Below are 22,727 nucleotides of genomic sequence, written 5' to 3'. Positions count from 1 at the left end.
ATATACGTATGTATAGGTATGTCAATCATGCACCACATATGCCATTTATGCTCACAATATGCCATTCATGCTTGAGAATATGTCACAATAGAATCTCATAATCAAATATGAATGCTCAAACGTAAATCACATCAATATCATATAATCTAGCAGCCGGGAGTCACCTAACGTGACCTGTACGGCTGTAGATAGAGCTCCACGCTCAACTCAATCACTGAATCTGCACACGAGTCGGAACCACCTATTGTGGTCTGTACGACAAGCTGGGTGTAATATATATGTATGCTCTAGTGCTACGATCACGTGAAGCTGGGCGATAAATCGCGGGTCACCTACAAGTCGGAACCACCTAATGTGGTCTGTACGACAGGCTTGCACCTATCTTGGATCCAAGGCGAGCATGCGGTGCTGGTGAACATACACGTGAAGGCTGGGCCCTGGCCTCGGGCGGGAGCACTAACACCGGGGGTGCAGATTATGAACTCTCTAAGCATCTCAAACTACTATTGCATAATAAACAGGAATGCATAACCACCTGAATACCGCTTACCTAGCACTTACCTGTGCATCCACCGCACCAAATGCACATGTATATATGTATGTATATCACCAATAATACATGCAATGATGCGTAAACAACATTCATATAATGCATGGCATAAAACAAATAACATTTTCTATTTAATTTCTGGGAATATAACTGTATATAGGTATATACGGAAAACAAAAGCCCACTCACTGATAATTAGAAGGGTCGTAGCCCCCCTGCCTCGAGTGCGTACGCTCGTCCTCGGAAAACGAATCACCTATACGCGACAAAGTTACGAAAACATTAATTTAAAAGCACCTAAGCAACTTCTCGTAATAACTTCTCATACATTGCTCAAATTGGACAATTGAATATACCAATGTGATCTACACAACCTCAGGATCACACCCATATTTTTAAAATAATTTTTGGACCACGCACGCGCCCCCACGCGCCTGACCACGCACGGACCTACGCGCCCCCCACGCGCAGTCACGTGCACTGCACACTGACGGCGTCAACTGACGCCGTCAGGAATATTCCGTTATCCTGACGGAATATTCCCTAACTGACGCCGTCACTGCCGTTAGGAATATTCCGTTAAACTTAACGGAATATTCCCCTTTCTTCTCCGGCCAGTCGCCGTCGCCGGCGCCGCCGCCGTCGCCGGCGCCGCCGCCGTCGCCGGCGCCGTCGCCGGAAAACTGGGAATTTTTCAAACCTTGTTTTCTCCTTCGTTTTTCAACCATTTTTCACGTTCTTTATACCAAAATGAAGCCTAGGACTAGTAGAACAACGTTAGACTAGTTTTAAGGCCTAAAAACCACACGATCATACCTGCAACAACGATCAAAGTTCGGCCAACTTTGAACCTAGCCTTCCCAACGTCCAAATTCACCCAACGAACCACTCCCAAGCTCCTTGGGACCTCACAAACACATCTACAAGCTTAGAAATTCCAAAAACACACTAGTTTAGGTTTGCATGAACAGTGCAATAATTCGGCCATTGTTGAAACGACGTGAAAACGTTCGAATTCTTACCTGGAATTGGTACCACTGGACTCCTCTCAGCCTCACGAGCACGATGGTGGTCTTGGTTTCTCGATTGGTGGAGATTTGAGTATATGTGTGTGTTGTCTGTGTGTAGAAGAAGAAGAAATGGGCTCGGGGGAGAGAGAGAGAGAGAGACTGAGACAGAGACAGAGAGACAAAGAGTGAGGGAATGAGGGAGGGAATCCCGGGAAAAGTGAGGGTGAGGTGTGAGTGTGTGTGTGGTCCTACAACACCACACTACACAACACTTAACGTACACAAACAAATTAGGGTAAAATTGTCATTTTAAATGTACGTCTCGTTAGTTTCGGGACGGGATGTTACATCTCTCATTTTCTATTTTTATTGGATTACTATAGTGGGATTTCAAAGAAATGAGCTTCATTTTTTAAGCTTCTCATTACCCGTAGGAGTCCCACTGTCGTTAGCATAAGATTAGATGACTGATTAGATTACTAGTTTGTTTAACTGAGGTTCCCCGCCTAAGTCCAAGACTATAACTTAACAGCAAACTGCCTTTACTTGGCTTCAAGTCCAACTGAACTAAAAGCACTTTATTATCACAATAAATATTTTGTAACCCCAATTTATCTTGTAACTAATCCCTACCCCTCCCTTCTTTTTGTTCTTTGTTTTTTCTTTTTTTTTCCCTTCTTTTTTTACTTATTCTTTCTAAGAAAGCTTTAGAATATTATTGTCGGGAACTAGAGCGAAACCCATTCTTACCATAAGCTTTTACTAATATGGCCGTGATCTGTCATTACGTGCGACTATCTCCACTATAGAAATAAACCTATTACCCAGATCTTACCATTTGCCTTCTTGTTGAGTTAGGAAACAAAAAAAGGATTGAACTAAAAATATTTTCTAGAGATATCCATTTTCTTGGAGAGATGGATAAGATATTCCGACACAACGACATCTTGATACCACTAGGAATGGTAAAAAAATTCTAAGGAACCAAAAAATTGAAAATTTGGATTTATGTCCAATTGATCACACCCACCAAGAAAAAGTATTTTATTTTGGTTCGACCTATAATCATATATGAAATGGCGGACGATATAAATTTAGCTACACTTTCCCTCTAGGATCCATTGCGGGAAAGGGATAATCTAGAACTTAGAGTTGTAAATTATATACTTTATGGAAATGGTAAACCAATTCGGGGAATTTCTAGCACAAGTATTCAATTAGTTCAAACCTATTTACTATTGAACTGGGACAAGATAGAATTAAAGAAAAAAAAAAAAAAATCTATCGAGGATGTCCGCTCTTCCTTTATTGAAGTAAGTGTAAATGGTCTTATTCAAGATTTCCTAAGAATCAACTTAATTTGGTCACTCAACACATGTACTCTTTACCTACTTATGCGTTCATAGCACAAGACTTTACTACTCAAGCTGCATTATATACTCATCACCAATACATCGCAAGATTCATCATGACAGGAGCTTTTGGTCATATCTTGCTCAAACCGAAAAAAGGATATAGTTTACCGGATAAATTGATAAGTCCGGCATTCTCGGCCCACCAAGTGAAACCATTGGTTTCTTGGTCACGACCGGCTAAAGCTAAAGTTCTTTTCTATATCATCAATTCAATATAGATCGCATAACATATATATTATAATAATATATATTTCTTATACTTATATATGCCCCTATTTCTACCGTTTTTAACGTGCAATTTAAAATACTTGAACGATTGATTCCAACCCAATACATTTCATGAATAAAATGTGACCAATTAATCATAAGGTAGCAAAGACCAATGCACCAATTGTAGTATAATAGAGTTGTAATTCACTAGTTATTCAACTCGATGAATTTAGTAGATATTTTGAGGAGGCTCAAATGACTATAGATATAACCTATCCAATTTTTACAGTTCGATGGTTAGCTGTTCACAGACTAGATGTACCTGTCATTCCTTTTTTAGGGTCAATATCAACAATGGGGGCGAGACATGACCGCGACTTAAGATTCAAGTACCATTGAAAAGACTAAAGGAAATGGAGAGTTTATAATCTATCATGGACAAAATGTGTTAAGTTATGCTACCCATAGATCATTTTGTCTTATTCAACCATATTTCTCTATTGCAAACCCGCTTATTAATTATGGACTAGAAAAGTGTTGAGTCCCACATTGGCCATAGAAAAAGAAAAATAATAGTTTGAATATCTTAATTCCACTTCAACTAATATTAAGGCATTTTGTGATAAAACTTCATACCTAACGGATTGTGCAAGTGGGACAAGTGGCGAAGCTACGTGAGGGAAAGGAATGGCGGCCGCCCCTCCCCTCACCGGAAAAGACACCTAGGAGCTCTCGTTCAGCCCCTCCACTCTAGTCAGAAATGAGAATTCCCACTCCAGTGATCTGGTTTATGCTGCTGCGCAGGAGATCGTCTTCAGCAATTGCTGTCGTTCAAGAGAAGGACAACGAGTCAGTCTTCCTGTAGAAGAAAGTGAGAGGAGGTGGGTCGCCACCAGAGTAGAGTAGGATTGGGTGGTGGGTTGCCGGAGGAGATAAGGATTGGTGGCGAGTCACAATGAAATTTGGTTGTTTGTCCAGATTTGAAAAAAAAAAATTTGGGTTTTCAAATGGGTAAATTATCGCTGGATTATTGTTTGTGTTTGTGCTTATGTTTGAAACGGAGTGGTGATGATGAGAGCAATGGCAACCATGGCACACAGACGTGCGGAGATGTTGGGGACAAAAGGAATAAATGGGATGTTTGGATGCGTGTCTTCCCTAAACACGAGGGTGTTTGGTTGCTAGTTTTAATAAGGAAAGTGGGACATGTGTTTTAACTTTACGAGCCACATTGTAGTCAATGAATTATCTTTCTGCGCCACTTGTTTGTTTATCCATTTCCTCCCTTTTTTTCTCTTATGGCCCCACCTTTTTTGTGGTTTATTAACTCATTTCTTTCCTTCTTTTTTTTATTTTTTATTCTTGTATGTATTTTTATTTTCTCTTTTAAGACTCCCACAATATTTATCTTAAACTCTCACATTATCTATAAATATTGTATTACTTTTTAAAAATAATGTAAATATTGTTTAATGCTTATTTTACGATAATTTAAATTCATCCAGGCTCCTGCCTAGATCTCGCCTAGGCCTGCTAGATCCTAGTCCGCTGTTTGATTAGCGCCTAATATTTTTTAGGATCTAACTCTAGCCAATTTAAGCTTCTTATATTGGTTTTGATATTATTGCTTATAATCGCTTTGGTGGACAGACTATTTTCTGCTATGAATATTGACTCGAAACTTCGCACTCTCCAATGCGAAAGCAACCGTTTCGATTGAACTTTGCACTCCTTTGAATTTCGTCCCTCCCCTCGGCAAATCCTAGCTTCGCCACCAGTGGCAAAGCTACGTGAGAGCAAGGAGTGGCGGCCGCTCCTCCCCTCGCTAGAAAAGACACATAGGAGTGCTCGTTCAGCCCCTCCATTCTGGTAATGAGAATTCCCGCTCCGGTGATCTGGTTTCTGATGTTGCTCAGGAGATCGTCTTCAGCAATCGCCGCCGTTCAAGAGAATGACAACGAGTCAGTCTTCCTGTAGAAGAGAGTGAGAGGAGATGGGTTACCGCCAGAGTAGAGTAAGATTGGCGGTGGGTCACCATAGGAGATATGGATTGGTGACGGATCACAGTGAAATTTGGTTGTTTGTCCAGATTTGGAAAAAAAAAAAAAAAAAAAAATTGGGTTTTCAAATGGGTAAATTATAGCTGGATTATTGTTTGTGTTTGTGCTTATGTTTGAAACAGAGTGGTGATGATGAGAGCAATGGCAACCATGGCACACAAACGTGCGGAGATGTTGGGGACGAAAGGAATAAACAAGATGTTTCGGTGCGTGTCTTCCCTAAACACGAGGGTGTTTGGTTGCTAGTTTTAATAAGGAAAGTGGGACACGTGTTTTAACTTTACTGAGCCACATTGTAGTCAATGAATTGTCTTTCTGCGCGACTTGTTTGTTTACCCATTTCCTCCCTTTTTTTTCTCTTCTGACCCCACTTTTTTTGTGGTTTATTAAGTCATTTCTTTCCTTTTTTTTTATTTTTTATTCTTGTATGTATTTTTATTTTTTCTTTTTAGACTCTCACCGTATTTATCTTAAACTCTCACATTATCTATAAATATTGTATTACTTTTAAAAAACAATGTAAATATTGTTTAATGCTTATTTTACGATAATTTAAATCCATCTAGGCTCCTGCCTAGATCTCGCCTAGGCCTGCTAGGTCCCAGTCTGTTGTTTGACTAATGCCTAACATTTTTTAGGATTTAATCCTAGCCAATTTAAGCTTCTTACATTGGTTTTGATATTATTGCTTATAACCACTTTGGTGGAGAGACTATTTTCTGTTATCAATATTGACTCAAAACTTCGCACTCTCCAATGTGAAAGCAACCACTTCGATTGAACTTTGCACTCCTTTGAATTTCGCCCATCCCCTCGGCAAATCCTGGCTTCGCCACTAGGTGGGACAATATCGGCAGATTGTACACTTGATAATTATCAAGTTTGGGACAATACCTGCACAGTCCGTCAGATTGTGCACTTGGTAATTATCAAGTTAGGGACAATATGAGTGTTCTTGAAAATAGGTATTTAACCTCCCTCTCTAATAATTCTACAAAATAGAAGAATAAAATATACTAAACTACAAATGCATTCACTCAAAAATATTCCCTACAAACTCTCTATGCCTTTCTCGCAAATCTGTGCCCCTTGTGGTTTGGTGTGGGATGTTCCCTCTTTCTACGTACTTCCGTTGGAAGTTTTGTGCACTCAACCTTGTCACTAATGTAAGGACATGAATTGTTTTTTACATGTCCTTGTGTTATTAACACAAAACGCTCTATGGCAGCAAATATGTACTATACAAGTTGTTTCCCAGAAGTAGGTTTAATGTCTCAATATTTTATGTAACAAGTATAGAACTTGGTTGGATGTGCTTTTAAAACGACTGAAAACGTTTTTAGTAAAAATATTTTTGGAAACAATCCTTATTAAAAATGCTAGTAAATCCTTGAAAAGCACTTAAGGTGCTTCCTGGAAGAAGCACATAACTGGTGCTTCTTGTAGAAAACACTTAAAAGTGCTTCTGGAATCCAAAAACATTTTATCTAAAAACGTTTTCAGCCATTTTAAAAGTATATCCAAATGAGCTCATAGAATATATAAATAATGCTACAAGTAACGCATAATATTACTAATTGCATATTTATTTCTTTTTATCCCATTATTCACTTTTTATAAATGGTATATTGCCTTGATGCTTAGGATTTTCCTATTCCACTCAGTCTCAAAATCATTTCACTTCCATTAGCATACGCAAATTAGAATAATAATGTTGTTTGTACTGAAAAAAAAAAAAAAGAAATTTTTTCATAAAATATAGGGTGGTGCTATTCACACACCTATTTTTATCTTTCACGCACCCTTCTCAATTTCCAGTCACCTAATTATGTGAATTGAAGGAGATCAATGGACAAAAATTAACAAATGAGTGCGAGAGTAAAATGGGGTATATGAATATATAGCACTACTCAAAATATATTATCTAGGTTAGGCGTGCTTGAATCATTAATGCATGCATGCCTTTCTATTATTTTCTATGACGTTCAAACAAATTATAGTTCAATAATAAAATCAAATAATGTCATTGATATCATTGATGGCAAATAATATTTGGAGAGATATTGATGGCAAATAATATTTGGAGAGATATTGATTATGTATGTGCGTACGTGATTACCATATGTGTCGTTAATTTATTTCGTTTATATGACATTATTATCGAAAAGAAGGTTTAGTAGGGCATGTCTTGATACTCTTTGACCTACCATCTATTCTCCTAACAAATAACGTGTACGCAATGGACTGCTCCAAAAAATGGTGATGGAGCAGCATGGTCCATTAATTGGAAGAGCAGTTAGCTCCCTTTGCTAGACTTATAAAACGTCGGTGGAATCTGGAAAGTGGAAAAACCTACTTTAATTTATTAATTACGAGATTCTTAGTTGTTGCTAATGCCAGAATAATTTGTATTCAGCTACTATATTTACATACTCACGTGTTATGTGGCAGTGCTCTCTTCTCATTCAAGTTTTTCTTGTCACAAAGAGAGATCGAGGAGCTTAGGCTAAACTCGAATTTTGGGTTATAAGTGTAAAGGTAAATGCTCTATTACCGAATCTAAGTAGAGAAACGATTTTCTCGACTTGAATATCATTTCACTGATGGTTGTGTTTTGTTGTCATCTTAATTTCAATCACAAATGATTTCTGTGCTGGGCAACAAAAAGAGTCGTAGGGGAGTTACATATGTAATTAATCGTTTATCCCATGCAAAAGTAATTAAGGAAACACATCAACATTTGGACCACGTAAATGTTTATTTTTTGAAAAATTGAAAAAACATGATTAACATTTGAGAAGAGAAATACTGAAAAGACTAAAGACCAACCAACTTGCAGAATTAGTTGGTATTAGAGTGATTTTTTTTTTTTTTTTTTTTTTTTATCAAACCATAGATTTGTTAGATTATGGAGCAGATAAGATTTGAACTCATGTTGTGATGCAAGAGCAACACTATTCTCAACAACAGTAGCAGAGAGCAACTTGTAGTACTAGAGTGATTGATATATATGATTTGACTAAAGAAAGTTTTAAGCAGACCGAACGCATAATTTCATCAAGCTAAGGTGGTAAAACGGTTGTATTTTAAAGTTAGTACATGTTTATTAATGGGAGAGTGATTTTCACACATTTTGTTCTCTTCATTTTGTGTACATCCATCATTATTTCCAGCCATTGTGTGTGGCTTCTTAATTAATTATAGGGGTGTGATATCCACACACCTTATTTTACTTCTCACATACCCTTCTACTTTTCGGCCGTCGAATTCGATGAAGTAAAGAAGATCAACGGACATAAATTAAAAAGGAATGTGTAAGAAGTAATTTAGAGTATGTGGATAGCACATCTCTGATTATATAGTGAATACGACTGTAAATAAAAAGAGATGCGAGATGCTAAAATAAGTACAAAAACCAACTCCCTTACCTGAAAGTTTAAACTAACCACAATAAAGTCAAAGCATTGTAAATGACATCTGACAATGATTTTCATCTGTGAAAACAAAAAGCATAGTTCTTACGGTGGCTTTTGACTAAGACGAACAAAAAATAACAAAGCAAAAATAAAATATTTATCACGTAGTTTATTTTCATCTTATTCATGGTAAAATTTGTTGTCTTCGAACTCCAAACATGTGTATGTAACGATATTGGCTATAACAGATATGATACTATCCATTTTCGATTAAATTAGATTAAAATAAAATTATTCTTTGAAAAAACGTCATGACTCCACGTACCAAACCATTTCCAATCAGCTAGTTATGGAACTCATTTTTAAATGGCTTAATCTAAAAAATAGACCATTAATTAATGAAAAGTGAAACACCCCAATTTACAACTAATTCATTGACATAACCAAGCTACATTAAGGTTAGGACCAACCCTAATTATAAAACTCTTCAAATAAATATGCCAAAATTAATTTCGTCCAAAAGTTTGAGTTGACAATTTATTCATCGTGCAGCATGATGAGTTCACAATTTATTCATCGTGCAGCATGAGTTCAATTTTATTTTATTGCTAAAGTGTTTAATTTATTTATTTAGATTTATTTTGTCGAATTTATTTAGTTTGATTAACCAATTCAAATAAATTGAATGAAACATAAATGGTAAGGCCACGGCCGTCTACAGCCCTCCTGTCGTTCGTTAATCCGCAAAAAGCTGGTGGAAGTCCGTCTGCCCTCTTTCGTCGCATTTCTGGGATTTCCCGCAAAAACTGCCGGTTTTTAACGTCCTCAAATTACCGTCTTCGTCTCTGCTGTCACTTTATACAAGAACCAAAAAAACAGCACAGGAAACAAAAAAATTGAAAAATTAAAAACCCCAAAAAATAAAGAGGCTTTGTCCACTTTTGGCGGGAATTCACTCTCTCGCCGACGGAATTCCCAAAACCCACCATTTTTCAGACATTTTTTCTTTGAATAACAACCATTTGTGTATGTAAGCTTTTTTTGTCAGATTAGAACTCGTTTCTGTAAATATTTATTTATTTGAATTTCTGGGTGTTGAATTTAGCTGCAGTCGGTGAGGCTGATGATGCTTACTTGGCAGCATTGGCTTTTAAACAACGTGTTTGGATTGAGCCACGAGTTGGTACAAGATTTAGGTACATGTTTCTTTCTTTCTTTTTTTCGTTCTTTTTATGTTTTTGTCGGATCACGTTTATCTTCTTCTTTATTCTGCTTACTTTTCTTCCTTTGTTGATGTCAGACGATGTTTTTTTCTTTTATTTTCAAATGGGATTTCTTGGAATTTTATAAATCTGCAATCTTTTGATGGGATATTTGGGTTTTTCTAATTTTATGTAGCTTTTGCTCCGGGGGTTGAAATGTTAAATTCAAGAAGTGGGAAGATTGAGAAACAGAAAGAGTTTGTAGAAATTGTGAGATTGTGAGGGGAGAGAGAGAGAGAGAGAGAGAGAGAGAGAGAAAGAGAGAATCAGAGGCATAAAAACATATAAAGAAAATGATACTTGAGGAGGCATTGAGGGACTTGATAAAGAAGAAGAATAAGAAGAAGAATGTTGTGTTGGTTGGGATTCCAATTGATAGCCAGAGCAGAGAGCTTCTCGGATGGGCTCTCGTTAAAGTCGCCCAGCCCGGAGATTGCGTGATTGCAGCTCATGTCTGTCGAAGTTCTGGTAAATGCCTGCAGATTTAGTTTCAGTTTGATATATTTTGAATAGTGTTATGTGTAATTTGATTGATATTAGCTATTCGGATTGTCTGGTAACATAAAACTATTTGGTGGCGTAACGTTTAATATGTACAGATTATGTCTCGAAAGCCAAGACAATGTTGGATGGTTACGTAGAGGATTATGAGGGGCTATGTGACATGAAAAAGGTTCATACTCCTTAATCTTCACTACTCTATCACTGCTTCAATTGTTCCAAAACTTGAGACTGGCTGTGGATTTTTATGCTTAAAATTTCAGGTGGAGCTCATCAGTCAGGTCTTGACGGGAAGGTCAATCCGAAAAGCTCTAGTTAGAGAGGCGAAAAAACATTCTACCGTGGCCATAGTTGTAGGCATAAGCAATCCAAACACTCTTGGGTAGGGCACAAAAACTTTGATCTCAGAAAGAAACTTGCATTATTTTTCAAGTTTTTTTTTCTCATTACTCTAAGCAGAGTTCATTTGCAGCAGTTGGGATTCTATGGCGAAATTCTGCGGTAAGAAATTGCGACCAACCACTGATGTTGTGGGCATCCACAACGGGAAAATTGTGTTCAGAAGGTGCACCAGCAACCAACTACCAGGTTGGTGTTTTAAGTCCTGGAAAATGCTGAGAATCATAAATTATTTATTTATTTAGTACTAAAAATGCACTAACAATACAAAGTTCTTTTCTTCAGCTTTGGTAGGTCTCACAGAAGACCCAAGACCAAGTCTTTGCTTCGAGAGTCTCACTCCCAAAGGATACTCATCTGAATTTGGTGACTTTGAGGCGGATACAGAAACCCCGAAATCTTCTGATATGGCAGAGTGCTCCCTAGATGGTTCGAAGCACAGTAGTGAAGGCACGATGCATGAACAAAAGAGAGTGCCTTGGAGATCAACTTCACTTGGTGCAGCAGAACATGTGGTTAAGAACCTTGGCTGGCCCCTACTTCGAAGAGTGAGCTCTGCCAATCCTCAATTTCCCGCCACCAGGGACATGTCTGTGGTGCAATGGGTGATGAGCTTGCCTGACCGCTCTCCACAGCTGTCTCCTCAGTGTACGACTATCAAAGAAAATCCATTCGAACGAAGTATAGGTGACATTGTTGATGAGAGTATGAAGGATGGTTCTTCTGCTTTTGATGAGCTTCCTGAAAGGTTAAAGCATCTGCTTCAAACAAAATCATCTGGTTGCAGATGGTTCAGTCATGAGCTTCTAAAAGCTTCAACTTCTCAATTTTCTTCAGGTTTGATATATATCCTTTTCCTTCCTTCTCTCTGTTTGGATTCTTTTAAGTACTTCTGTTTCGAATAACTTCTTTATCTTTTAACAGAAAATCTTATCGGGAAAGGAGGATGCAACCTCGTCTACAAGGGAACTCTTTCAGATGGGAAGCCAGTGGCAGTGAAGATTATGAAATCATCCAAAGAAGCATGGAAGGATTTCACTGATGAAGTCGAGATCATGTCCTCGCTGAAGCACAAAAACATTTTGCCTCTGCTCGGGTTCTGCATCGAAGACAACGTTCTAATCTCTCTGTATGATTTCTTACCTAAGGGAAGCTTAGAGGCAAATTTACATGGTAAATATCAAGTACTTTTCCCATTTTTTGACTTTCTTGGTAAAGATTGTTCAAACCATGTTGATTTCAAAATTGTAAGTGATGCAGGCAAGAACAACTACAAATCTGTATTGTCATGGGAGGTGAGATTTAATGTTGCTGTTGGCATTGCTAAAGCCCTCAGTTATCTGAACAATGAATGTCCTCAACCGGTTATTCATAGAGATGTCAAGTCCTCAAACATTCTTCTCACCAAAGATTTTGAACCGCAGGTACTGCTTAATCAGAGTAACACAAATGGTGTTTTAAACACGATCACAGTCTTATAACATTAATTAAATGCTTCCATATACGTGACAGTTATCTGATTTTGGCCTTGCAATCTGGGGACCAACAGCTACATCTTTTAAGACCGAATGTGATGTGGTGGGAACATTTGGTTATCTTGCTCCCGAATATTTCATGTATGGAAAAATCAGTGACAAGATTGATGTCTATGCCTTCGGTGTGGTCCTGCTAGAATTATTATCAGGAAGAAAACCAATTGGCTCCGAGACACCAGAAGAACAAGAAAGCTTGGTCATGTGGGTATGATCCACCTCCCTAATTTTGAATTTTTGTTCTTATTTTGTTTACTTCTTTTGCGTTTTTTGGATAAATGACACTGAATTACATCTCAGGCAAAGCCGAAAATAGAGAAAGGTGATGTAAAAGAAATACTGGATCCAAATTTGGATGGAAAGTTTGATGAGGTTCAGGTGCTGAGAATGGTTCATGCAGCAAAACTTTGCGTCACACGCTCAGCCCGCCTTCGTCCTAAGATGACTGAGGTATGAAAATGTCATATCCAGAGTAGGATTCTGTTAGTATTAGTGTAACAAAAGAATTCCAAATTTCATCATGCTCTTTCTTTCCACCCTCAGATACTGAAGCTTCTGAAAGGGGATTCAGATGTCGAAAATCAAGCAAACTCTCAATCTTTTGACATAAAGGAATCAGAAAACTGGGATGATAATGACGATGAAGTTTATCCAAATTCGAGTGCAGAGTTGCATTTGGGACTTGCGCTGCTTGATGTGGATGATGATACAACAACAACATCGTCAAGTAGCGTGGAGCAGAGCAACAACCTTTCGTGGGAAGAATATTTGAAAGGGAGATGGAGCAGATCATCAAGCTTTGATTAGCTTCTTTTTCTACTCTCTTGTTTTGTAAGTTTGCAGCATACTTATGCAGCAAGGAAATTGGCATCTGTACAGTACAAGGAAAAAAAAAAAAAAAAAACAAAAAAGAGGGAGTGCACCCAATGGTTGGGGTGGATTGTAGATAAACATGTATAAATAAATTGTAGAAGTGATCATGTGAAAGGATGAACATCTGTAGCTTGTTTCATTAGCTTGTCAGAAACTAATCAGTTTTTCCAGCATAATCACAGAATGAGAGATTGAGATTTTGTAGATTTTGGGATAATAAAATTTGTTGCTCATGTAGCAGTCAGCCTATGGGGCTCAGATGCAAAAGTTACAGAAAGATCTTTGGTTACTACTAGTTTTATATTTATGTGATGCTCGTGTAGTTTATGCTCTGGCAAACACATAAATGCATTAAAAATTGAGTGTAAGTAATGTAGAACAAATGGCTGAAATGATCGTAAAACAGTTGGAAAAGCATAAAATCTATAGCAAAGCCCAAGTACTTCAAATTTGGGCCATGACCTCCTTTTTGAAGTGAACGGTGTCACGAACAAGACGCAAAGCTTTGCCCTTACATATAGGCACTTTCAGATTTCGGCCGAATTTTATTGTTTACTAGCCCAAAACGGTATTTTAAGTTTCGAAGATATTTTGTTATTTTCCCATTTTTCATTCCCATAGAATTCCTAGCAAACCTTATCTTATTATCTTTAGATCAATAAGTTTGGGTTTTCTCAAATACCTAGTGATATCTAAATTGCTTGTAGATTCTAATTTATGGTATTTCATTCACTATTCGTGTTTAACTTATCACGCTAAACTAAAACGGAAGTTCTGTAACAAAATTTGCAGTGTAAATCAAATAACTGAAAAGTGGAATAAGTTTTGTACTGGAATCTGATAACAACAAAACAAACCTAGATACACAAACTTAAGGCACGAGTTTCTCGCACTAATGCAGTTTTTCAAATTTACTCATAATTCATCTGCCCAAATGTATATTAAAGTTATAAAACACAAGTCACTTTGCAATCTTTTTTTCTTTCAACTTCTCAATCTCTTCATTTCTATCAAATGTTTAGATTGTACTTTAATACATTTGCATCTAAAAATGTAAAATGTGTGATATTTAAGTAATGTTTTGTATATTTATCTTCTTTTGATGTTAATTTAATAATATTTAGTGTTAAAATATAAGTTTTTATTTATTTAATGAATCATATTCTCACATATCAATGTACAAAAAATCGAGAACTAAATAACTTTAGAACCTTACTTCAAAAGCTCGCCTAGGAGGCTAGGACCCCAAATTCTCGAACAAGCCCGTCAATATGTTCCGGTGTGACTTTCTTCTCTCTCTTTATGGAGACTAGTCGTCCCCCTCCCCACTCCCACGTTCCTTGCAATTTCATGGTGTGAATACAAATGTTAGTCCGGAAGAAAGTCGAAGAAGTTAAAAAATTCAAGAGATTGATTTCACTCTGCCAAGTTTTGTTCTCAAGAGTCTGGTTTGTGGTTGCTTTGCTCTAACATATTCACCGCATGATATCGCCAACGGACGGCCACGATCAACCTTCAGAAAACATGTTCACAAATGGACCCCATATTTCACGGTAGCCTAGAACTAAGGCGATGATTGTCCCAATAAATATAATTTTTAATTTATAATATTTACCCCATTACTGTGTCAATAAATACGTATATATTGAGAGCCAAGACGTTCCGACTGACCGTCGAAAGAGAGGTGGGCGGAATCTCTGAGCCACTGGTCAATCCCAATCCATGGTATGTTCATCTTTCTGGTATTTTCTTCGCGTTGAATGCTCCCATGTTTTCATCTCTGGGGTATTCTCTTCCTCTTTCCCACCGCCTCTCTGTTCCCTAGGGTTCCTCCACTATTTTCTATCTGCCACTGGACTTTAATCGCCTTGAATAGTTGTACAATTTCATCATTTTACCCTTTTGAATTGGCCCTACTGTTAATCGTCCGCGCTGGGAATCTTTCGTTTTCAGCCAATTCTAATCGATTTTAGATTTTGGGTTGTTGAATTCCTTTCTGGGTCGTGATTGATTCGGTGGATTTCGCTCTGTTCGTGCAGAACAGGACTCAAGAACCTCAATTTTTCATCTGGGTTTCTCTGATTTCAGTCTGTTAAGAGTATCGCGCTCGAAATTTGGTCTGGGTCGAGGCCAAGTTTTGAAATTTTGGTGCTTTTTCACTCAATTGGAGCTTATTCCTCTTTGGTCTTCGTGTTATTCACCCTAATGGACGACCAGGAGGTGTTTCCGGGTGCAAACATGGGCGGTGAACTTGCGAGTAGTTGCTCAATGGACAGCTTCTTCGATGACCTGCTTAAGGACACTCATGCTTGCACTCACGCCCACACTTGCAACCCACCGGGCCCTGATTACTCCCACACACACACTTGCTTTCATGTGCACACTAAAATTCTGTCTTCAGCGAGTGAAGACAAGGCCGGAACTGATGATACTGCTGAATCTGGGGAAAAGAAATCAAAGAAGCAGCCTTTGGGTAATAAGGTAGCAGTTCGTAAGTACCGCGAGAAGGAGAAGGCGCGGGTTAAGTTGTTGGAGGATGAAGTTTTGAATTTGAGAGCTGAAAATCGGCGGTTGGTGATGAGGTTGCAGGGTCAGCCTGCATTGGAGGCTGAGATTGCTAGGCTCAAGTGTTTGCTTGTTGACATTCGAGGAAGGATTGAAGGAGAAATTGGATCTTTTCCATATCAGAAATCAGTGAATCCTAGCCTGCCCAACCCAAATATGCCCGGTGCCATTTTTATGAATCCGTGTAATGTCCAATGTGATGATCAGCTTTACTGCCTTCATCCAGGGATGGATGGGAAATGTGGAGATGGTGCAGTGATGAATGGGCAGGATTTAAACGGCTGTGGTTTTGAGAGTCTTCAGTGTTTTGCTAATCAGGATGGAGGAGCCAAGGAGCTTCCTGATTGTGGAGTTGGAAATGGGGTGTCGAATGTCAATTCTTCCGGCACAAGTAAGAGGAAAAGTAAGACATAAGATCCCTTAACCTTGTAACCTGTATGAACGTATGGTTATGACTATTTTGCATTTGTTAGTCGGCTAAACGGAGTTATTTTTCTGATTTTACCTTTCTATTTGTTTTCTGATATTTGTTGCCGGTTCTGCTGTTTTAGTTGTGTTCTCTGTAAGCACTTTAGTTGGGTTTTAACCATGAGAGATTTTGAAATGTTGATATATACAGAACTTGTCTCTTGAGTCTTTTGTGCATTGTATAGATGGTTCTTGGGGGCTCTACATCTAGTTACAAAGGATTAATTTCATTGAGCAATGATGGACGATCATTGTTTATATGACCAAGTCATCTATAATAATTCGGTAATTGCAAAATTTGGCATGCATGAGCCCTTTATTACCTAACATAATATGAGCCAAAGTAGTGGTATTTACATTATTTATTGTCTACCTCCGGTGCGAGTTGCTGAAGATTATTCTTTTGTTGTCCTTATCCATGAAATTAATGGACCTGAACACAGCTGTTTGGAACTTGGAAGTGTGCAATTTTTAACTGATTATTATGTTCTGCCCAATTAGGAGGGACTCGAGCCGCAGCAGCAAACTGAAGTGCTCAGGAAGGAAGCATTGACATTGTCCTGAAGAGTACATATATCGTCATGCAATAAGTAGTTCTTCGAACTGCAGCATGAGCTTTCATTCAGGTCATTTTGTGTTTATGGTTATGTTTCCAAATTTTATATTACTTTTAACATGTTTGGTTCTTGGAACAAGTATGGTTTATCAATGTCAAGCTGAAGTTTTACTGGATTTGCTGCTAGTATTCTTCAAATTTTGATTTAAGTTTGCATGTCCTTTAGTGCTGTAAACTTAGATGATGTATAGCCAGCCAGTGAAACTTATGGCAAAGCAACTTAATGGTTTTCTATGAAACTCATATTCTCTTGACTCTTAGCCTTCTAATACTTTTAGGCTACTGATATATCAGTCAAACTACCTCTGGCTCATGTTGTTTTTCTGAGTTTCATTTAATCTGCTTTAAGTAGTTCTCGTTTAGTCATTCCTTCTCTTTCTAAGACGCATAAATTCTTGATTGCTGAATTACAGAACTTAGGGAAGGTGGCATGTGATTTCTTTCATGTTTCAGTACTATGAGCTGCGAGCAGGTGAGTGTTAATATAAAGTTTCTCTGCATGATATAACTTAAAGAGCGGGTTTTGTTAAAAAGGAACAAAATATACATTTATGTCGGGAAAGAAGCTCTTTATTCTAGCGCTAAGTTTTCTTTTCAAAGGATTCATGTCATCCACAATTGGTGACTGACTAGTGGACAAATTTCACAGTATATTCCCCTTTGAGTGATGCATCTGGCCATTGTGAAGGTCAATGGAAACCCTATTTCCACCATTGGCGTGAAAAATGACGAGGATGTCTGTAGGTTCATTGCCTGCCCTTCGAAGGTCAGTCAGATGATGTGAAGAATGTGCTTCTGCTAACCAACCCACCCATTGAACTGACAGGGACAGGAACGGCCTTCAGGCTTACCAACTCTTGTGGTGGGGTTGGTGGTGGTGGTGGTGGATCTATAACCTAATTTTTACTTCTTCCGCTTATACCAACCCTCTTTTGGAATTAAAATTAAGTTTCCTCTTTGTTCTACCTCCTATTCCCCTTCTTTGCTTCTTTCTTGATCCAATATAAACCCGACATTTTTGTTAAAACAGTACACCCACCTCCCGTTGATCTAAGCTTATCAAGACTGTTTATTTTCGGGTAATATTGTTATAGAATCTGCTATATTTTGGAATAGTTTATGTTTGTTTTCTGGTAATATTGTCATAGAATCTGCTGCTATATTATGGATTAGCTTTGTATGATTTCACATTTCTTACACAAGTGGGGTTAGATAGTCCAAGAAAACTCATGTCGGATGAGTGTCGAATTTTACTGTGAAGATATGCATCTTTGTCGGTAGGTGAAAGGATAATTGCTTTTGTTTTCAGTACCATGTCCTTTGTTTGTCTTTTTGACGAGGGACCATGGTTTATAAAGTAGGTGCTTCAATTTTACGTGGAGTCCAAGAATAACGTCGGATTCGGAAATTTACCAGCGATACTGCATCACTCGAATGCGTAGCCTTGAGATGAGGCCCAGTTTGGTGTTGCTGATTTTCATCAAAATTGTTTTCACGTTAAAATTCAGCAGTAAAAAAAATATTTGGTAAAAATAAAATATACTACTTTTTAAAAGTAATGGTCTTCAAACAGCAGCTTTTAAGAATATCTTGTAAGTTGCTTTTGAAAGCTGTTCTAATAAAAAATGGAGTTGAGCTTTTATAATTTTTTTAATTCTTGTAATAAGCTTATTAATTTTAAACCCACAATATTTTTAAAAATAAAGTTTATCAAATGCTTAACTATTTTATTTTGCAATTAATTATTTTTAAAGCACATCAGAAACAATTTATCAAAAAAGCATAACAATCTCAAACTAGCCCTTCGTGTCCCCTCGAGGTAAGAAGTTATGCCTTGCAATCATTAGCCAATATGCTTTCATCCTAGGCATGGTGGAAATGCGCAAATCCATCCTGAAGTGTACACGAGTGAATGGTCTTATCCAACCGAACTATGAGCTCCAAGAAGTAAAATACGTAACGTTTCTCGATTATGGATGCATAAAGAAAATGAAACAAGTTGAAGGTTTAACGTCATTAAAATCATAAGAGATTAACCAAGTAGGAGAAAATCAAAGTTTGGCAAACCGATTATCCAACAGCAGTTTCTGAGAAGCTACATGCTCTTCTACTCTCATAATCTATCTCTAGAAAGTCTAAACACTAGCCAAAGAGGTACGAAAAATATCTTCAAGTTCACGGTCGAGATTTTCCGATTACACACAGGAAGGTTGGGCTTGCACGTCATCATCGTCGTCGCCAAATATGCTGTCAGCAATCTGCCAAACCTGAAGAGTGTTGTCTTCAGAAACGCTTGAAATGACCCATGGCTCATTTTTGTTCCAAGAGAAATCAGATATCTTTGCTTTGTGACCGCCATGTACAAAGAGAAGTTCTGGTGGTCCGTCATCGCCGTCTCCCTCTGCCTGCTCATCCCCAATCCTAAAAACGCATCGACCATATAAATTCATAACTTATTACGATAATGATTTGAATTTTTAGTCCCAAGATATAATCCCAATAATGCTCTTGCAATCAAATGAAACAGAAATGGACTTTTGACCCAGAAGATAAACGGAAACAGAAGCATTTCTAACAGAACCAGTCCGAGAAATGGAGTACCTGTTGAGGTCCCAAACCATCAACCTTCTGTCGTCAGCGTACGATGCCAACACAGTTTCGTGATTAGGATCCCATTCAACCTGGAATACTTCCTCCCTACAAGAACAAATAGAGGATTAGGAATCTCAGTTTAACGACTGTGGCCTGCAAACGCTAATATATGAGAAACGATGAAGACTCCAACAATATGTTTTCTTGACATGAGAAAATTATGCCCAAATGCATAATATGAGTAGCCACTGTGCATTGATAATTCCAAAATTTATTCATTTGTTGACAAAGGGTTCATGCTTCAATTATATTAGCACAGTAAGTCTTAGTTTCAGGAATTTCTACCGCACAATATATTAAGAATCTAAGGAAGTGCAGACTGGCTGTCAAATTAAGTGCGTCACTTGTAACAAACAAATGAGAAATTGTAAAACAGTAGCTTGAGGAATCAGGCTACTACATCAAGCTCAAAATTATGGTTTCATGTACTTCAAAGCCAAAAGAATTCATAAAAACTTGCCGATCGTGTCATAAAGAATAGGTATCATTAGCATAATGTCGACATACGCTTGATGAGAAGAAATGATGGTAGTATATAATTGATTGATTTTACAAAGAGGACAACGGGGGATTTGAAAGCTTACCCGTGAGTACTCAGAACATGCAATGGCACTGTCAGCTTTCTCATATCGAACAGACCAACAGTAGTGTCTGAAGATGCTGTGGCCAAAATCCATTCATTATACGGATTGAAAGAAAGATAATTTACCTGAGATCATTAGAAAAATGAGAATGGAAATTTACAGAACATTAGTGACAGATGTGAAGCTACATAATTCATACTTTTCTTTTAGCATATACAAAAATCAGTGACAGAAGTTATTACTCAGTCTGTGTAATTCAAAGGGGTAAGTATTTCAGGAACAAGAAATCTCACAAACATAAATTGAAAAGCCACAATCATATAAATGAAATTGTTTAAAGCTGTAGTCACCTCTTTCTCATGAGCTTTGACACAATGCTGGGTTTGGTTTGTGCGCAAGTCCCATATCATCAACTGACAATCATCCCCAACAGATCCAAACAAATTCTCATTCTTCGGATGCCACGATACATCTCCAACCACACTCTCATGACGCTGAAGAAAACCATCCAGAATTCACACATTCAAAACACTAACAGCCCAATAGCCAAAACATGCATACGACATTTCAAGAACTATTAAGTTTTTAGTCCCAAAATTACCTCATATACGTGGATTGGATCAAGCACCTTCTCTTGAGCCGAAGCAGAAACATCCCACAAGCAAATTTTACAATCATATGAACCACTCAAAAGGTAACCCTCCTTCAAAGAGCTCCAAGACAGGCCATACCCTTCTTTGTCATGACCCCTTAACCTCAAATCAGGATCACAGGCTTCCTCTTGATGCTTCTTTCCTTCTTGTTTAGAACAATCAAACACATATACATCCGCACCGCTGGTCTTTGCACCCACAATAGTCGGCTTCTGCGGCATCCATCGTGCCCTATTCACTTCCCCAAACACCCGAATCTTCTGCGTTATTTCCACCTACAACCACACCAAGCACAAATGCAAACATTTTCAGCCAGAAATTTTAACAAACAGTTGGTGCCCACAAAATATTTCTGACAAATTCCGACTACCCAGATTCATTTCTTCAAATTAATAAGAACCCACATCATATTCCGGAAATCTTAAGAAATACTTGGTACCCCAGAAATTATTTCTGTGAAATGAGTTAAAAGGACCGATCTTTCAGTACCTTAGGCATCACAGGGTCATTTTCGGAAATGGCGCCAAAGTTGGGCTGGGATGTGGGGAGGAGGGCGTCGGCGACCATGAGAAAGTTGGGGTAGTCATCGGAGGTGTGGGTCCCAAGAACGAGCTTGTGGACGGCGAGGGAAGGGTCGGTGTGGGGCTGCGGCGCCGAGGGAGCCCAGTGGACGGTGAGAGACGGCCATTCGAGAGGGTGAGAGATGATAAGGTCGTAGAGGAAAGGGCTGTTCTTCTTCCAGACGGCGTACTCTTCCTCTAAGACCGCTGAATCTTGGTCCTGGTCTTCCGCCATGGGTGCGGCTGTCACTTCGAGCTCTTCTGCTTTTCTGCTTTTCTGCTTCTTTCTGATTTTCCCGCCAAATGTTGGTCCGAGACTCTGAGTGAAGAAAAGACTCGCGTTGAAGGGAAATGTCAAGGGTTTATAATTGGGATGTTTTAATGGGCTTTTATCTGGCCCAACGGGAGCAATAGAAGCCCATTTTTGTGGGGACCATACTTGAGCAACTGAGGTTAGCATAATCTTATGTTGATAATGTCTCTTATCACATTTGTTTGTGTTGCCAAACATTGAGTGTGACCCTGACAGAGAGTATTTTTCTCTAAAACTTAATATTAAGACAAAGTAACGCCAAAAAAAATACGCACTTAACAGATATAATGTTTTTGGATTATAAAAATACTTTGCATTTTATGAAAGTAATTTCAATCAATTAAAAACACTTTCAAACGAGTCATTGATCTTTAGCACAATTCGGTGGGGGTACTTGACCCCAAGCTATGGGCGGTTGTTTGTCAATCACATACTATTCTTCCCAAGAAATTCAAGGACAGTGGCGTTATGTGTCACTATTTTGAATTTAGGTAAAAGTTTGCGTCCAATTTTTGGCAGGCATAGACATTATCTTAAAATTATTGAAGCAATTAATGATTTTAACACTGAATCCAACCCTTGAAAACGAAGTGCCATCTGCGATTGCTACCATACTTTAGCTCTCGTTTCAATTAAGTAATCATTGTGGGCAAGTGCGTTGTATGTTTTCTTAGGTGCCAAACAACTTTTCCAACTGCTCTCAATCATTCATCCTAAATACTTCAATGCAGGAAATATGCAACATGCCCAAAATTATTGTGTAACGTGCGTAAACACGTTATAGGTTGCTCCAATGTTATCAATTCACTTATAACACATGTTTTTATTATATCAGTACATCGATTTATAACTCGTGTTATCAACTTAACTTTTTACTTCTTTTTTTTATAAAGATTACTGACCTGGGTGGTTTTATTTATTTTTTATTTTTTTGGTTCGGAGAAGATTATCCAAGAACAAATTTGTTAAAATGTCGGAAACATTTCTTTCTCTCTCTGCACCTTGTCCAATTTATCGTTGTTTTTGTTTGATTTAGACATATTTAATAAAAAAAAGACCCAAGAAATCAAATATGGAGGAGATCAATC

The 22,727-nt window shown here is 38.0% G+C and overlaps 3 protein-coding genes across 13 annotated transcripts; 2 read left to right on the top strand and 1 right to left on the bottom strand.

Annotated features, from left to right (window-relative positions):
* Positions 1–9,169: 9,169 nt before the first annotated feature.
* LOC137725847 (protein kinase STUNTED) lies at positions 9,170–13,468 on the top strand. Of its 8 annotated transcripts, none has more exons than XM_088694617.1 (12): positions 9,170–9,687; positions 9,773–9,857; positions 10,060–10,391; positions 10,523–10,596; positions 10,688–10,806; positions 10,900–11,012; positions 11,109–11,660; positions 11,748–11,996; positions 12,084–12,247; positions 12,336–12,563; positions 12,656–12,805; positions 12,899–13,468. In XM_088694617.1, exons 3-12 carry the CDS (start codon positions 10,217–10,219, stop codon positions 13,160–13,162), a joined length of 2,088 nt encoding a protein of 695 aa, XP_088550743.1. In that variant the 5' UTR covers positions 9,170–9,687; positions 9,773–9,857; positions 10,060–10,216; the 3' UTR covers positions 13,163–13,468. The 8 variants fall into 8 exon arrangements, with proteins under 8 accessions (XP_088550743.1, XP_068320753.2, XP_068320756.2 ...); XM_068464654.2 differs by having other exon boundaries at positions 9,345–9,687; positions 10,897–11,012; XM_088694616.1 differs by having other exon boundaries at positions 9,528–9,687; positions 9,767–9,857.
* Positions 13,469–14,837: 1,369 nt separating this feature from the next.
* LOC137725279 (basic leucine zipper 23) lies at positions 14,838–18,037 on the top strand. Of its 4 annotated transcripts, XR_015962847.1 has the most exons (5): positions 14,838–14,953; positions 15,268–16,196; positions 16,763–16,887; positions 17,291–17,349; positions 17,527–18,037. XR_015962847.1 is itself a non-coding variant. In XM_068463914.2 (3 exons), exons 2-3 carry the CDS (start codon positions 15,434–15,436, stop codon positions 16,789–16,791), a joined length of 792 nt encoding a protein of 263 aa, XP_068320015.2. In that variant the 5' UTR covers positions 14,838–14,953; positions 15,268–15,433; the 3' UTR covers positions 16,792–17,131. The 4 variants fall into 4 exon arrangements, 1 of the variants encoding a protein (XP_068320015.2); XR_011067480.2 differs by having other exon boundaries at positions 14,890–16,196; XM_068463914.2 differs by lacking the exons at positions 17,291–17,349; positions 17,527–18,037 and having other exon boundaries at positions 16,763–17,131.
* An 839-nt stretch (positions 18,038–18,876) lies between these two features.
* LOC137725278 (WD-40 repeat-containing protein MSI3) lies at positions 18,877–21,670 on the bottom strand. Its single transcript, XM_068463912.2, has 6 exons — positions 21,256–21,670; positions 20,715–21,041; positions 20,464–20,607; positions 20,114–20,238; positions 19,479–19,574; positions 18,877–19,298 (listed from the first exon to the last, which is right to left on the bottom strand). The coding sequence occupies exons 1-6, from the start codon at positions 21,559–21,561 to the stop codon at positions 19,073–19,075; spliced, it is 1,224 nt and encodes a 407-aa protein (XP_068320013.2). The 5' UTR covers positions 21,562–21,670; the 3' UTR covers positions 18,877–19,072.
* Positions 21,671–22,727: the final 1,057 nt, after the last annotated feature.

This window comes from Pyrus communis, chromosome 5 (assembly GCF_041283825.1).
Source record: "Pyrus communis isolate YQ-2024b chromosome 5, ASM4128382v1, whole genome shotgun sequence".
NCBI classification, from domain to species: Eukaryota; Viridiplantae; Streptophyta; class Magnoliopsida; order Rosales; family Rosaceae; genus Pyrus; species Pyrus communis.
Note: the sequence above shows the minus strand (reverse complement) of the source record. Positions and strands in the feature narration are given on the sequence as shown.